The sequence below is a fragment of the Mus caroli genome, unplaced genomic scaffold (genome assembly GCF_978045245.1).
Source record: "Mus caroli unplaced genomic scaffold, Mus_caroli_1 scaffold_9, whole genome shotgun sequence".
Classification (NCBI taxonomy): Eukaryota; Metazoa; Chordata; class Mammalia; order Rodentia; family Muridae; genus Mus; species Mus caroli.
This window is the reverse complement of record NW_028227264.1, coordinates 68,201,988-68,219,662: the sequence shown is the minus strand read 5'-3', so window position 1 is coordinate 68,219,662 and position 17,675 is coordinate 68,201,988. Positions and strand designations below refer to the sequence as shown.

Here is a 17,675-nt window from a genome sequence, read left to right as displayed (position 1 = left end):
AGGGGAGATGGTGAACACGCGGTCCGTCGGGACAGAGCCTGACCTGCTTTGCCAAGTGCCACCTCAATGAAGCAAACTTAAGTTTTCCTTCTTGTAAAATACCCTACCCCAGTGGATTATGTCTCTAAAAGTTATCGTTAATGAGACATGGCCCCATGGCAGTCATTTATGCAGGGAGGTGACATCTTCCTAAGACTTCCTTAAAGATGATGCCTTGACTTCCACGGGAGACCACGCGAGGGCGAACATCCGCGCACCAGTGGGGCGGAAAGCATGCTTCTTGGTTAGTAAGAGCATTGGCTGGCAGCTGAGTTAAGGAACCCATAGCCTATCAACATAGCAGCTTGGTGACCTTTGACACCAAACCCGAGTCCCCAGTGGGGTCCGACAAGCCATATTCAAGAGTCTTGAGTTCGCAAGGACAAAAGGAAAAAAAAAGTGTGGTCAGAGGGCCAAAGCGAAAACGGGGGAAACTTACCCTAAAAATTGTGCCCCCGCAGGACCCATTTCTACCAGCCTACTGGCTAATCCCTCTCCTTCCACCATGGGGGGTGGGTTGGCCAGTTTATGTCTCTTTACCAGGCGGCACGTGATGCGGGTGGGGGCTGTACACTTTCGCGGAGGGATGATGATCCGCATCCCGTGGTGGCGGCTTCCTCGCATGGAGCCCCCTCTCGCGTCCACCATAAAGCTAACCAGAAACCTGTGCAGGGGTAGAAAAAGATCAGAGGGCGTCACAGACAGAAGTAAGACTGCACAGAGCTTGAAATGCAACATCAAGGTACAGGAGGGGGCGGGAGGCAAAGGCAGTGGCACTGCCCTCCCTGAAACAGCAGTTGGAAGTTACTACTGTGGAGTCACGTCAGGCATGCACAGAACTCATACTCAGGGCAGAGGTGGGTTTCAGTGGAAGGAAGCCCCCCTGCCCAGGAGGCAGGGAAGTCAGCAGAGGCATAGAGAAGGAACAGTGACATTTGTTAAGATGGAACTAACAGTATCTACGAAAAGGAATACAGATGCTAAAAAAAAAAAAGCTGACCACACTCCGTAGCCTTTGAGGATGGCTTAGGGGACAGTTGAAGGTCATTTTTAGTCTAACTAGTTTCTCCCCTAACCTATTTATGGGACCTCCCTCTAGTACACACAGGATGAAACTCCACAGTGTAGCAGAAAACACGCGACTCGTGAGACAAAGGGACAGTCACCCTTACCAACGCTCTTGACATTAGGATGAAACAATACGAATATACAAGCAGGTGACTAGGCTTGCTAAGATTTTGATGGAAAGGAATTAAATCTTTTCAATGTCCATTAACAACAACAACAACAAAAAAAATAGAGGCTGAGGAGCTATTAAAACATCATCTTTATTTGAATAGGCCATGTGCTAATAGAAATAGAAATTAAATGTTATTTCCGAGAGGGTCTATGTTTGTCATCTGCCTTTATGCCAACGGGAATAAGGAAAACATTTTTCTGTGCATGGCTATGTCAAGGGAAAGCCTCCTCTGTTGGTGATGGGCACTTTGGTTAAACATCAACCCAACCAACAGACACATCCGTGCCTGCTGATTTTGACAGCTGAAAACACACAAGATTCACGTAGCGCCAGAGTGGGCATCAGAAAGAGCTATGGTTCCCTATTATATTATTTTAAGAAAACAAATCCTCTCCATCAAAATTCTTTTCTATATAATTGTCTAAGCTTTGTGCCAACTAAAAACTAACATCCCGCCAAAGGATCTGAAACCCCTGAGTTATCTGTGGGTTTTCTGACAAGGCAGACTTCTTCAGGCAAACTCCCCATGGTGAGCCAATGAGGTGGAGCGAGCTCTCAGGTTGAGCGAGTTTCCAGAACCAACTGCTCGTCAGTGAAATGGACTCATCTTTTGCTTAAGTTTTTGTATTAACTCTTTTTCTCTCTGTTATTTCATGTGCTTGCTTTTTATTACTCTAGCTATTGTGAGAATTTTTTTTCCTCTAGAATATTCAAGTCAGGAGAGGGAAAGGCTGTCTCAAAAACAAGGAGACAATAAAAATATTCTTCCCCTCTCTATTCAAAGGAATGACCATCGGCTTCCATTCACCAACTCAGGCTTCCACAGGAATTCTTCCCAGGGAAAAATGGCCTGCAGCTCATTTGAAATTGTTCCAAATTGCTTCATTTTCTTAGGTACACATGTATTATATACCGTGTGTGCACGCACACGTTAGCATCAGTTATCTCAGTTAGCAACAGAGTCTTGGTCCTCTCTGTAATTAGTGGTGAATCAGTTATCTCTAGGTGTATGGAGGACTCGCGTCAAACTCTGGGCTTGAAATTGTACTTGTATTAGTACAAATGCACACTGCAGTGCTTGCCCGGATTAGGAGTGGTTGCGCTGACAACAGCTGGGCCCCAACAATCCAGACAGCACTTGCAGGGTCCAGCAGAGTCCCAGCACATGACCAGCATATGACCGGTGTCCGCTGAGTCAATCCATGAGCAGAACTTTGCTTTGCCTGCTTAGAAACGGCTTGGGGAAGACTTGGCTAAGATTAAGAAATGAACGGGCAGACAGATATACAGAGCAACGCTTAGCTGTGTGCTCTCGAGGTAGCATACAAAGGTGACTCAGGCCAATATAAGACCGTGGTGTCTATGAAGACTCTCAGAATCAATGGAGTGAATGCCTGAGAGGATTTGAATGACAAACCGGAAGAACCTCCTACCGGGCGCTCCTCAGAGTACATGGCATGCATGGTAGGTGCTTGTAACCATTTATCATCCTAAAATCTTGAATGTCATAGAGTTAACAGATAGAGGAAAAGTGGATGTAGATGAAGCAGGACATGAGTGTTCAAAGACACTGAGAGGCACTGTGACCTGTTTTCTAAACTCAGTCTGTACGTAGAGCTGAGCAAAACCCAAAGGACACAAGCACGCGTCGTAGAAACAGAGAAACACACAAAGGTGAGGTGATGCTTCCAAATCTACTTGTGCTGCTGTTCAGATCACATAATGAGCACCACACGTGCCCGTACAGCTGCTACTCGGAGGCGTCTAGTTTCGCAAACGGCAGGGTGACGGGTGTGGGACACTACAGACACTGACGCCCTCTAAACTGAGGGATGCCACATAAATGAAAAACACAAAGGACAGGGTTATCACCTTGAGTCATACTGAGGCAGCGGAGACGAGCAGCTGCAAAATAATTTAGAAAGCAAATGGGAGAAATTAATGTACGGTCATTAGAAGCAAGCAACAGACAATGTCAATGACGAGCAAAAGGAAAGAAAAAAAAACCTCAGAAGACGGAACCACGGCACTTAGCATTTGTGGGACAGTCTGGGAGGAACGTTTGCCTTGGGTGCAGCAGAGCGTGGTTCTCAGACCTGCCACCAGTGGCTTCGGTCCCAAGGGGGACTTCTCTGGCTGTCATTATGCTTGCTGTGTAAAATGTCTGTCCTGATGAGAAGTTAAAGAAATGGATCCTGATGTGTTTATTAGTTTCATGTGTGTAATATGATGCATATAACATATATGCATATGAGACAGCTATGTCAAGGTCCTTTCTGCAAAACCTTGCTGGCATATGCAATAGTGTCTGCGTTTGGTGGCTGATTATGGGATGGACCCCCCCCTGGGTGGGGCAGTCTCTGGATGGTCCACCCTTTCGTCTTAGCTCCAAACTTTGTCTCTGTAACTCCTTCCATGGGTGTTTTGTTCCCTATATGCCCCAGTACAGGGGAACGCCAGGGCCAAGAAGTGGGAGTGGGTAAGTAGGAAAGCAGGGCGGGGGGAGGGTATAGGGGACTTTTGGGATAGCATTTGAAATGTAAATGAAGAAAATATCTAATAAAAATTAAAAAACATATATGCATATATATGTGTTTGTGTATATAGTTCCTCTGTGTGCATATATATATATATATCTTGTGTGCATGTGTGTGTATATATATATATGTATATATATGTGTGTGTATGTGTGTATGCACCTGTGCCTGCACCTGTGCCTGTGCCATAATACACATTGATCCTCAATTTTTACCCTGTTTGAAGTAAGCTCTGTTTTTAGCTGGCCGGACAGCTTCCAGGGACTCTCCAGTCTCTGTCTTCCATCTCCCTTTAGGGATGCTGGGATGACAGGTGCTGCTGATGCATTGGGCTTTGCGTGGATTGTGTGGATCTGAGCTCCAGCCCTCAAATTTGCCCAAGTGCTTTAATCCACTAAGCCACCTTACTAGTCCAGTAGTCATTTCAGCAATCATTTTTCTCCCATTTATATGGCTATCCATCAATGATCTCATGGTGAATTACCCACTAAAGACTCCAGCATCTAAAAGTACATTGACTACCAATTCACTTGTCACAGTGGGCCACTATTCAGTCTTCTGATATGAGACAGGGATGAGAGACTCTTTATGTGGTTCTTATCAGCACTTCTCAGGTATATATTGGTATGTGACATTTTAAAAGTAGATATATATTTTTTTATTTTTAAAGAGTCTCTTTTTTCTTCTAATTATAACATAATACTACATAATTGCAACTTTTCTTCAGGAATGCAAAAGGTACCAAAGTCAATTGGAAACTTTCAAGTTTATAGTTAAAAAAAAAATGAAAAAAAAGGGCATGGCACAAAACAAACCATCTATTAAGAACGGCCAAACAACAGGAAACTAAGACCAACAGCAGAGTGGCCTGCTTACAGGGGACACTGAGTCAGTTGGTGAGGCGAATCAATAATACAGTTGATGTTGTGTGAACGTGTGTGTGTACACATGTGTGTATGTGTGTGTGTGTGTACACGCGCATGTGTGTAGATGCACGCAGTCATAGGTGGCTAAGCATGTTCCTGTGTGTATGCTCATGTGGAAACTAGAGACCAACTTCTCGAGCTGTTTCCCAGGCCATGTTTACTTTGGTCTTTGAGACAGGAGGCCCACATTGACTTGGCTGGGATCCACTAGGCTGGAATAACTGGCCTGCAGACCCCAGTGATCTGCCAGTCTGCACTGCCTCGCCAGCTCTGAGATTACAGGTTGGAGCCACCATGCCCACAGGTTCTGGAGACTCAAACCCAGGTCCTCACACTTGTGTGACAAGCACTCTACTGGTTGAGCCATTTCCCTAGCTCTAAATAATGGTTTTATAGTAAAGAAAAAAAAGTCAGATACATATGGGGGGGCAAAAAGCCTCATTTGAGAAAAAAAATTAAGAAAAATAACACTGTGTTAAAATCTTTTCCATTGAAATATTTTTAGAGATTTAATGATCACAACAGCCAGGAAATTTTGCTATATCAACAATCAACGTATTTTTTTCTGATACTCTGCTTTTAGGAATAAAAACAGACTTGGCCCCAAAATACTTTTACATGATTTACAAATGCAAACCACACACTCTCACAAATGAGCATATATTGCACAGGTGAATGAATATATCCATAGGTATGGAGGTGTTCAATATGCATGGATAACTCTAAATAATAAATGCAATGGAGCATAACGGAATAAAGAGAAATGCCATGTGGGCACTTACCCAGAATGCACGGGGCTTGAGACCAGGTTCACATTATCTAACGTGTCTGCTGCCCAACTGTAGTGTCTGAGGGAGTCAGAATCAAACTCCCTCGTGAACGTCAGGTGCTGAAAAACAAAGCAGAACGTGACATCAACCACACACATGACACACAGGTTTTCTCTATACACACAAGACATCAGCCACACACACACACACACACACACACACACACACACACTGACTTTCTCTATACACACAAGACATATCTGCATTCCTTTATAAGCCTGTTTATAAACACTCAATGTAATAAATTTGGAAGTCCTGCTCATGAGGCCTACATCTGGGTCCGCTTAGAAGAACCTTTAAAAAGAACCAGCATAGTGTACTGATAGAATACTACATGTGAAGATACTAAGAAGGCAGTCTGGTATCATCTGCACAGTACAGGAAACATGGAGAAATTAATTTACATGTTTTTCAGCAAGTTCACTTCTGGTCCAAAATAATCCTACAAATTAAAATTTCCTCCCTGTTCTCAAAATTTAGTCCTGATGACTCTGATACCTATGGGTCGTATGGTTGACAAAGTCTTTCTCACAACAAGAAAGCCTGATTAAAACATAGACTGAAGTAGCAGAGGGTAGTGTGCACCGAGAGCGAAACTCCAGAGAGTCAGAGACCTGAGAGCGAGGACTTGACTTTCTGCCATTGGGAATGTTTGTCTGTTGTAAATGTAGATAGAACGGGTGTTCATGTCTGCAGAGATAGCTGCTGAAGAGGAGAAAGCCCACTAAGGTTCTGACAGACAGTCAGGCAGCCTCAAGCATGCTACATGTCTTCTAGGACACAAGCTGAATTGTGGGGCCGTGTAGAGGGGAGGCGGAAAACCTACCCAGAAAAATCCCCCCCCCCCCCCCCGAGCACATGCGAGCTCGTCAACAGTCTCACAAGAAAGTGGATGAAGTCATAGAATTTATACTGGAAAATGGGCCCAAAGATTGTGCCAGCATGTCAAACAGAGATTCACAAGCTCCGAAGTACTTCCCTCACTGAATCAAAAACTTGATTGAATTAAAATGGCCATACAGGGCAGGAGGTGTGGCTCAGTAGTAGTAGAAGTTCTATGCAAGCCTGCTGACCAGAACTCAACGCAGGATGCAGTACACACACCTGTAATCCCAGCATTCCCACAAAGAGATTGGAGGTAGAGAGAGAAGACGTGACACACTCACATGTGTGCAGGCATCACACACACACACACACACACACACACACACACACACGGGCACGCACATGCATACTCAAATAACATTAAAATTAAAAAGCTGAGAAAATACAAGAAATCAAAGATCAACACTAGAGTTTCAAATCCTGCTCCACAAACCAACCAACCAACACATCTTGAAAGAGAAAAAGAGATGGGGGGGGGGGAGAGGAGAGAGAGAGAGAGAGAGAGAGAGAATTGAAAGAGAAGATAAGGTAACAACTCAAGGTCCTTTCCCAGTTCTGAAGCCCATGTTCTCAGTGTAAGAGGATCCACTATGAGACAAGGAGTGAGATCCCCCACTGAGACCACTAGGGCTGCATCAGCATGGAGTTTCAGAGCCTAGAGACAGAGATGGACACACACCCCTTAGGGAACCAAGGGATGTGTGTATGTCTGGGGAGGGGGTTGTCAACCATTTCACAAGAGTCCCTAAGACTGTTGGCAAACATAGATATTTACATTACAACTCATAACAGTAGCACAATGACAGTTATGAAGTAGCAACAAAAATAATTTTATGGCTGGGGGAGATCACCACAACATGAGGAACTGTATTAAGGGAAAGAATAAGGGAGGTTGAGAACCATTGTACCAGAGGACGGTCAGGGGCTCAAGGTCCTGTTCTGATACATAGTAGTGATTCTGAGCAGAGCCTAGGCTACATAAAACCTTGCCTCAAAAAGAAAAAAAGCAAACAAAACCAGCCAGCCAACAAATAAACAACAAAACCCCTGATTTACAAATATACCCCAAATGACTCAGACTATTTGTGGGTGTATAAGTAGGTCCATGTAGGGGAGGAGGGGAGGAAAGAGGGGGAGGAAAAGGGGGGGAGGGAGGAGGAGGAGGTAGAGAGGGAGAGAGAGGAGGAGAGGAAAAGGAAGAGGGAAAAGGAAGAGGAAAGAGAGAGGGGGAGTGGGAGGGAGAGGGGGAGGGGGAAGGGGAAGGGGAAGAGATGACCTTGGGTATTGTACTTCAAGAATTGTCTACCTTGGAGGTTTTGGGATGGAAAACAAGTCTCTTTCCGGCTTGGAGCTTACCAATTTGATTAGGCTGGCTAACCAGCACACACCTTCATGATCCGATCGTTCCTCCCGTCCTCCTCAGCACTGGGAACACAATCGAGCTGCCAAGCCTCACTTTCTATGTGGTTCTGGGGCGGGGACTTAGGTTCTCACCACTTGCATGGCAAGTCCTTTAGTGAACTGAGCTATGTCCTCAGCCTTAAAAGGCATACATAACAGCTCTGATATTTAAAACAGATAGTCTGTAGAGCAACTGAGTCTATTTAAGTTATGGTTTGGGTCCTAGGAAAATGCCAAAATGAATGAGGAATAGGCATCACTGCATTTAACAAGAGAAGACATAGTGTGTGTGTGTGTATGTGTGTGTGTGTGTGTGTATGTGTGTGTGAGTGTGTGTGTATGTGTGTGTGTGAGTGTGTGTGCGTGTGCGAGTGTGTGTGTGCATGTGTGAGTGTGTGTGTGTGTGTGTGTGTGTGTGTGTGTGTGTGTGATTAGAATTTGATGCCTGAAGCAATGGCTCAGTGGCTAAGAGCACTGGCTGTTCTTGCAGAGGGCCCAAGTTTGATTTCTAACATCTCTACGGTGGCTTGAAGCTATCTGTAACTCCAGTTCCAGAGGATCCAACACCCTCTTCTAGCCTCCAAAGACTGTACATACATGGTACAGGTATACACACTCAGGAGCACAGCTAACATAAATCTTACAAACAAACACATAATCTAATACAACTGGACAGAACTGAGATTCACTTTGGAGAGCAATGAACAACTGGAGAAACTCACGTTCAGTTGGCTGACCACTTAGACCAGCTTTTCTAGATACCAGCAGCAGCCAACTGTCACATTGGGGCCAGGGACTGAATGCAAAGCTTCTTTAGTATTTTTGGTGATGGTGGTGAGGTGTGTGTGTGTGTGTGCATGTGTGTGGTTGTGGGGACAAATTACAGCTGTATGTCTGAGGCCCTTGAGTGATTTTCCATTTAGACCTTTAGAGTGCTTTTTTTAAAGTCTGATAAATTAATAATCTTTCACCTCTTTGTTAATTACAGTAAATTATTTACCTTCAGTACTCTGAGAAACTTACTGGTGACATTAATAATTAAAACCAGGAATTATACCACACAGAAAGGTATCCCACCGGCATGTAATATTCACGAGGCAGGATGTGCCAACTTGCCAGTATCCGACAACCCCGTTTGGATCTGCTTTCTCTCCTCGCCGCCCCTAGCTCTTTGCTGCCCATCAGAGCCTAGTCACACCACAGCTGAGCAGATGGTACACCTGGCCATCCCAGGGAGCTAGAATGTGCTGCCGTGCCTCTGAACGGTAGCGTTTCAAGCCAATGTTGGCTGCCAGAACAGTTTCTCCTCAGAGTCCCCTTTTCTCTTTCGTAGAGGTTGGTTCAGGTTTATGAGTGGCCCTGAGTCCGAATACCTTAAATCTGAGCTGCCAGAATGCTCTTACTGTAGTCGCAGTTTCTGAAGCAAAATAACAGCAACTCAGTCGAACCTGCGGTTTTATAGGCAGATCACGGATTGGTAATTTCCTTTCCAACTGCCTCCACATACTTACAGGCTAGAATTTGGGGAAAACTGAGTGGAGACATGCCAGCATCTACTTATTTTAGAAACAAACAGTATTCCTTTCAGCTTTCAGAGTGTCTGTCCTCACCATCAATGCTCAGGGGCACTATGGCTCGCATTTGAAGGACTAAGCAGAGCACATCGCTGGGTGACCATTAAAATGGAAGCAGTAGCTGCGGATGCAGCTCAGTGGCAGAACATTTGCGTAGCATGCGTGAAGCCCTGGGTCTGGCTCCCAGCACCATATATACCTGGCCTAATGGCACACACCTGTAATTCTGGCATTTGGAACGTGAAAGCTGGAGGATCAGGGGTTCAAGGTCACCCTCAATCAGGACTTGAGTCCCAGGCTAGCATGGGCTACATGAGCCCCAGCTCCTAGGTCTCATGGAATCAAGGTGGTGTCTAGTGAAAAAGTTCAGCTTTGGGGCTGAGCCGCCTGTAGCTGGATTTGGCAGCTCCTGTTGGCACTTTCTATGGGAGATGACCCTTGCTACTGTGAACTTATTGGAGGTGGCTCAAAGGTGATTGGGGGCTCTCTAGGCCCAGTTTTCACAACGCCTCTGAAAATGTGATGTCACTATCTGAGGGTTTTTATTTATTTATTTATTTATTTATTTTATTTTCAGGAAAGGAGTTAGAAGGGCCGGCTGGGAACCAGCATCTAAGGTCCTGTGCTAAGGCCTGTGCCTACGCATAGAGACAGCAGATTTTCTCCTAACAGCATTAGCTACTGCAAGGGTGCTGATTACCCTATAGACCCTCCTGGCCATGGGCACAGGGGGTGCATGTATTTAGGGGATTAGTCTACATGCCCACTTGGTACAGACAAAGCCAGCCTCCAGCAACTGACCCCCAATGTGTGTAGGGGGACACTTTGCTCTGGATCGTTTCCATGGCAACATCTGCAGGCCTGTGGTGTTTCACATGTCTTTTTCTCCCCCCATTTTCCCAGTGTCTTTGTCTTTCATTGGTTGATAAGAGACTCGTCGAGAGTGTAAATCACGTCCTGGCACTGACGCCATATTGGTGTTAAACTATAATGCGGTGTCTTTAAATGTAAAAAGGCTTCCACTCTCCCCAGAGGACTTTGATTTATGTGAGGTTCTGTGTTAAAATATGACGATTTACTGAGGAAAAGAACAAAACCCAAAACATTTCCGTTTCAGCCTAAACCCTGGGACTTTCCAGACGTTTACACGGGATACTCGTACCAACAGACAGCTCCCGCTTAGTACTAACACGCACCTTACAAAAACCGAGGTCCAGTTTATTCACTCAAAAAGTGCTTAGTTCTTAAAGTTTTTTGTTTTATTTTTGAGACAGATTCTTGCTAAACAGCTCTGGCTGCTTTGTCGGGAACTGTATAGTCCAGGCTGGCTTCACACTCATGGCAATCCTCCTGCCTTAGCTTCCTGAGTGCCAGGATGACAGGAGTAAGTTATCGCCTTGGCTTTCCTTTCTTTTTAAACAGTGCCCCAATAATCCATGGTGTGCTAATTCCGTGGTAATGACTGCCTGCCTTAGGTTCTCCAAGTCCCCAGAACCTTTTACACCTCAAAGTGACGTTACACTCATTTTACAGTTAAGGGGAAGGAGGCTCTCAGAGATTAAAAAAAAAATCTGGCAACACAAAGTCACTGGCTGGCACACAGCAGCTTCAGAGGGACAGTACATTAAAAGCAGTTCACATCGATTTCTTACAAACTTTGACTCCCACATCAAAGGGACCATCGGCACACGGTCTTCACCTTCATCTTGGGGCATTATTACCATCACACTGCACATTATACAAGGGAGTCCAAAGCCTGACTAAATGATGAGGTCACTGTCTCCGAGAGCTTAATATTTTCTAAAAATAGTATCCCGGCCGCCCAATGCATCAGAGGAAAGAAGAGAGTAAGAACACACTGGCCTTCTTAACCGGGACACACCCTGAAGTTCAGGTCTGGAAATAAACGGAACATGTTGGTCTGACAAACCAGGACACACCCAGAAAGCCCAAATCTGGGAATAAATACTAAGTATAGGAGAAGAGGGCAGGAAAGGGGGGATATAGAGAGGGAAGAAACGAATAAATAGATGAAGAGAGGGAGGAAAGGGGGAGAAAAAGAAAGGGGGGGGGAGAAAGATCTAGTTGGCTCTATCATCCAATCTCTCCCAACTGCTGACAGCCCTCAGTGTCAAAAGTATATAGTATATACCACCTATCATCCCTCAGTCCTTACATGGAACTTTCTAGCATAGGGGTGGGGCTACCCATCTCCCAGAATCTCCTCCCTATATAATGCAGACATTTTGGCCTCTCTCCCTGTCTCTCTGCATTTCTGAGTTTTCTCTCTCCCTGTATGCACATGTTCTTTTTCTTCTTCCTCCCCTCCCTCCTCCTCTCCATGGTGACCTTCCTTTGCCTCGTTTCTTGGGATCAGTGCACCTGCCCAGGAACAACTTCCCGATAATCCTGCCTGCCTTTATTTTAATCTGGCTTGAATGGACTCATTTCAGCGACGGAGAGTAACATCAATTTTAAGCACACGGTAGCCTAGTGCTCCAAGGCATAAAGCTGAAGAGCATTGCTTTTTACATTGATGCAATGTTGCATCCATCTCTCCATGCCAACTTTTAAGGTCTGGACACTCTCCAGACCATGGGGTTGGGGGGGAGGCGGGGGTGAGAGCAACCACTGGATTGAACGACATTGGCCAAGTGGAAATGGAAACTTCAGAGACTGCTCAGCGTAGAGCACTTGCCTTCCAAGTAGCAAGATGACAAGAGAATCTGGTGCCAGGTGGAACCTCCCCTCCCCCTCTCCCTAGGGGTCAGGGTAACTTGGATTCCTAAGAGGAGTCAGGGAACAGATGGAGGCTCAAGTCTCAGCTTTTCCCCAGCCCCTGGCTTCTGTTTATTAAAGTGCAGATTGACACCTATTTCAGCAGAGCATGGTGGGCTTTGGCTGTAACCTCAGCACTCAAGAGGCAGAGACAGATGTTCGAGGTGGCCTGAGCTTTGGCCCCTGGAGCCCACGTAGAAAGACAGACAGAGTTGTACATACACATCTGTACCCTGAGCATTCCCGAGGCAGGACAGAAGGAGCAAAATTTCAGAGACATGTGAAGGAAATGAACCCAAACAAAGCCCCTCCAAGCTACGAAGAATCCCAGAATAAGCAATGCTGGTTGTAAAGGGTTGTGATCTTGTTATTACTTTCATAGATATCATTAGACAATTAATGCTAAGATAGCAGTGACTCAGTGTAAGGCTTGGCTGTCTATGACCTTGGACAGGACTTCATCAATTTCCCCAGATAGCGCCTGAAACTCTGACACAAAAAGAGAGAGTCCCTGTGGGTGAATCTTTTTACCCTACCAATTGTGATCCTACCAGGTGCCCTCAGCAACCTCCCACTGTCAAATCCACTAAATTCCTACTCACGACTGTCGCTATGCAAACAGTAAACCTGGACTCTCCCAGGGGCCCTGCGTCCTCAGCCTTTCTTTCAAGCTCTGCCCATTCTCAGAACCCCCATGGTGAAGCCTGTATTAAAATGTCTTCAAATAAAATTCCCAGCTCTGCTTCATAGACCTGACATTCTTTTCAGTGTCAAAGTCCCTAATCCTGGTGTGGCTGGAACTAAGGTCCCTACAACTCTTGGGGAAATCATGAGCTGCTGAGAGTTACAACGGGGAGGGAGCTGGCCACCGGAGCTGGATGCCAGAGAACTGCTCAGAAGCTTGTGAGGCAGCTAGCCCTGAGTGCAGACAGCCCAAGAAACAAGAGCCCTGCAAAGCTGTCCTCTGATCTCTACACATGAGCTGTGGCACACACGTGCCTACAAATCACACACACACTGCACATCATTCCCACGCATACATGCTGCATACACACCGCAAAGTAAACCAGTCAAAAAATAATCGGCAGCACCCTTCAAGGGTGGTGTGACGCTTTCATGAGAAATGTCTCCTGTAGGCTCAGGTCTTTGAACACGTGGTCCCCAAGCTGTCAGTTTGGGGGAGCTGTTTGGAGGAGGTGCTGCATCTTGGCAGGAAGAAGTACATCGCAGTGGGCGGGCTTTGAGAGGGTCTAGCCTCATCCCACTTCCTGTTTGCTCTCTGTTTTGAGTTTGTGGCTGAAGATGTGATCTCCCAGCTTCCAGTACCTGCCACCCTGCCTGCTACTTTTTGCTCCCCCTACCCCTCTAGCTTCCCCCCTCCCCCACCATCCCCCACCACAATGGGCTTTTACTCTCTGAAATCCTGGAAAGCCAAAAGAAACTCCTCCTGGTTTGCTTTTGCTCACAGGCGTTTTATCATAGCCCCTGAAGAGACACTCACAGGGGCAGCTTGGGAGCACGAGAAAAGCTAGCAAGCACAAACAGCATGAACTCTTTATGAAAGGGAACCCATCAAGGATGGTGGCTCATCCTATTACTCCAGCCCAAGAAGGGCAGGAAGAGGCAGGAGGATCCAAAGCTCAGGGTCACTCTTGGCTACATGTGAGTTTATCTGGACTATATAAGATCCTGCTTTCAAAACCAAGCCAAACCAAACCAGGAAATGGCAGTTCTTGTGGATTCCATAAGAGGAAACCTGATTCTAGCCAAGGATGGTGGTACACTTCTCTAATCCTCTCCTCAGGAGGTTGAGGCAGGAGGATCTGAAACTCATGGCCGTTCTCAGGTGCCCAGTGATTTTTGAGTCCAGCCTGCACAACATGAAAAACAGGAACAGAACCGACCCAAGCAGGAATGTAAAAATCAGACCAGGCCTCTCTTCTCCTGAAAGCATTTCTTTTCTTGATATCAACTACTGTTGTCTTAGAAGGCTTTTTTCCCCTTCTTTTTCTGTTACTGGGATTGAATTTAGGGCCTAGAACATGCTAGGGATGCTCTTTACCAGTGAGTTAAATCTCTGGCCCCCTTTTGCTTGTCATTTTGAAGACCAGGTTGACCTCGAACTTGTGACTTCCCTGCCTCAGCCTCCCCGGTAGCTGGGGTGTCAAGTGTGTGCTATCACACCCCGCTACAGCTAGAGTTTAAGCTATGACAAAGCATGGTTTGTTTAGATTTCCAAATCTGATTGATTTCTATCTAATTTAGCGGTGTTCAACAGAAGAAGGTTAACCAAGGCTGGCCTGAAAGCTGAGAGCCGGTTGGCACGTCACCGCTAAGCAACCCCACAGACTTAAGAAACTCATAAAACCTACTTCTCTGCCTTAAAACAGACCCACAATCTTCCTGAGCCATCTTCCGGAGGTGTTGAATGGATTCCCCAGGTACTGCTGGCCAAGCACTTCCAAGAAGAAAGCAACATATTAAATATCACCAGGCCAGGTGCTTATCTCCCTGGGGACTATCTAGCAAATCTTTCATTTGAAGCTGGCTCTCTTCTGCCACTGTGCCCCTTTTCTGAGTCCTGCTTAGAGGTTGCATAAGCAGAAGAAACAGCAGAGCCAGCAAGTCTGGTAGGAGTCGGGGTCGCTGCGGCGAGACATAGAAGGAGGAACCCTGTAAGCTTTTCTTCCTGCTGCTGAGATGAGTGACGTACTGCGATCGAGACAGGGTTTCTCCGTGTAGCCTGGGCTATCCTGAACTCGCTTTTGTAGACCAGGCTGGCTTCCAACTCAAAAGATCTGCCTACCTTTGCCACCCTAGTGCTGGGATTAAAGTCACGTACTACCACTGCCTGGTGACACATGTCAAGAGTTTGAGAAAGCAAGAGCAGCTTCCACTGGCGGACGCTCCAATTTGCATGGAGATCAAAGACATCAAATAGTCCAATGGCGAATAATGTATCACATGACACACAAAGTCATAATAGTCTTAAAAAAAAGAAAGGAAAGAAAGAAAGAAAAAGAAAGAAGGAAGGAAGGAAAGAAAGAAAGAACGAAAGAGAGAGAGAGAGAGAGAGAGAGAGAGAGAGAAAGAAAGAAGGAAAACAAACAACCCAGGTTTAATTCATAGGAACTAGAATCTCAAATTGTGAGCTCCCTGAGAATGCACCAGGTCAGAAGATGTCACCAATGCCTGCACATCTGTGACAGTCCTCCCCACCACCCCCAACAGTGTTCGCAGAATTATCTCCAAAGTCAGCGCTCAGGCAGATGATGGGGCTGATTATAAAGCACCTTAGTTAAACCTTGAAAACAGGTTACTGTTGGAAGGCCTGGCCTGCATCCTTGGGCAAAAGTCATGAGGGCAAACTGTGGACTGATGCTGGTATAATGTTTTTGTACACTGTGCAAAGATTACCCTTACATTATTCAAATGCTGGTTTCTATGCCCCCATACCTGGCTGCAATCCTTATTCTGAAAATCTGCCCTCTCAATTTATTCCCTGACTGGTCAATAAAGAAGCTGATCAGCTAGTGACAGAGCAGGGGATGTAATTGAGGCTAGTCTCCTCCAGGTCTGGGGAGGGAGGGCGGGAGGGAGGGAGGGAGGGAGGGAGGGAGAGAGAGAGAGAGAGAGAGAGAGAGAGAGAGAGAGAGAGAGAGAGAGAGAGAGAGAGAGAAAGTGGGGATTTAGCCAGAGGAGAGGATCTAGGAGACACCAGAAGAAAACAGCTGGAGCGGAGAAAGCCAGTATCTTGGAGGATTTTGGCTGGGAGATAGCCAGATTATTGTAGAGGATTAAAATAGATTAACACTGCTCAGTTGTTGTGCCTTAGAGCTGTTAAATAGTGCTGCATCACTCATTTAGGAGCTCGCCGGGTTAAGAGAAAACTGCAACATTTATGAAGTCAACACTAACAGACTTAAAAAGGAAGCTTGCAGTAAGTAGGAAGGCAATCCAAGCAGAGAAGGGAGCAGGCATCCGTGGGGGCGGGGCATCTGTCCCACTTCTCTTTTCTTGATGTCCTTAAGTGAGCAGAAGTGCAAGGGATGCTCACTCCTTTATAGCTATTCTCTTGAAGAATGGAAAGCTCAGCTTACTTTCCTTTTATTTTGCTAAAGTTTGATTAATCTCTTCCAAGACAGAAAGCCTGGAATAATAGAGTCTATCATTTCAAGATGCCTTCCAGTGTTGCTATGGACACGTGGGTGTTTACATTAGAGTCCATTGCCACCTGCAGCTGGGATATTAGGAAAGACAGGGACCCAGAGTCCACTGGGAGGTTGGACGGTTGAGACTGAATCACTGGTTTCAGTGAAAATCTCAGCGGTTCTTGCTGCAGGGAGGACTGCTTCTAGCCGCTCTAGTGTTCTACTCCCAGAAACGTTGGCGGAGGTCATCTTTATGGTTTAGCCTGTTTCTCTGAAGGCTAGATGTGGCCTGCAAGATGGCTCAGTGGGCAATAAAGCTCGAAACCATGCCTGGCAACCTGCGTTGTCCAGGACTCTACATGTATGCATTCACAAAACACACACAGCTTTTTTGTTAGGCCTAGGCAAAGTAGAGACTTACTAGGTTGACTCCAATTATACTTTTTTTGGTAAGCCTTTGTTGTTAAGGCTCCCTGCAGGAGAAGAATAGCCTATACTGGGTCTAATAGTCATATTTGGGTCTCATCCTATAAGGAGAGAAGGAGATTCTACCCCCCCTTTTAAAGTGATCTGACAGAGAAGTGGATCGGGTAGGCAGAGTCGGCCACCAGAGCCTGGCACTGCTGTTCACAGGCGTGTAAGCAGAAACCCAGCCAAAGGTCAAATGTTTCCATTCCTCTCACTGTGGTTAACTTGCCTGCCATAAGCCTTGGCTTTTCATATCTCATACCTATTGCCGGATGTTTAAAGCACATTGTTAATAATTGTTAGAAATGAGAATCGTGAAGATTCCTGTGCAAAACATCGTGCTAGAGAGGCCCATGACAATCATGGAAATTACCACCAGGTTTAAGACCATTGAGAACAGGTATCAGATCTCTGGGCTTCTTCCTGGCCTTTCCCCACATTGAGCAAGGGTGATGGAGGCTGCTAAACAGAGGCAGTTGGGGTGGCCAGTGACTCTGCTACCTCAATGCGTGCCCGCAGGGGGTAAGTTAGTCCAGTCATGCGGACTCTGCCTTTAATGAGGCTAAGAAATTATCTGCCATGGCTGGTGTGAAATACAAGTAAATTAACGCCTCCAGGATGCGGAGGGGAATTGCAGGCACTGCGGGTACCACGTTCACTACTGCCATGAACGTTGTCAACACTTAAGGCACATGGTGAATTTCATTCTTTGTAGAAGTCCAGGACTAGCTGATGCGGACCATGCGCCGTCTCTTCATAAGCCACACTAGCGAACTGCTCTCAGTAACTAACAGAAGAAATGGCGACACCCACTGATGTCCTTTAGGACAGCCAGGCTTCCTCTGA

The 17,675-nt window shown here is 46.1% G+C and overlaps 1 protein-coding gene across 18 annotated transcripts in view; it reads right to left on the bottom strand.

Moving 5' to 3' along the window:
• The window catches only part of Ank3 (ankyrin 3), a 632,326-nt gene that overhangs the window by 71,977 nt on the left and 542,674 nt on the right, over window positions 1-17,675 (bottom strand). For 16 of the 18 annotated variants that reach the window (XM_085842859.1, XM_085842860.1, XM_029482226.2 and 13 more), the window contains 2 exons: window positions 5,525-5,631; window positions 479-703 (listed from right to left, as the gene is read on the bottom strand). In XM_085842859.1, the coding sequence (XP_085698985.1) occupies window positions 479-703; window positions 5,525-5,631 (332 nt within the window). Of the gene's footprint in view, window positions 1-478; window positions 704-3,151; window positions 3,185-5,524; window positions 5,632-17,675 lie in introns of all 18 variants that reach the window. The other 2 variants (XM_085842862.1, XM_085842863.1) reach the window with 1 other exon arrangement.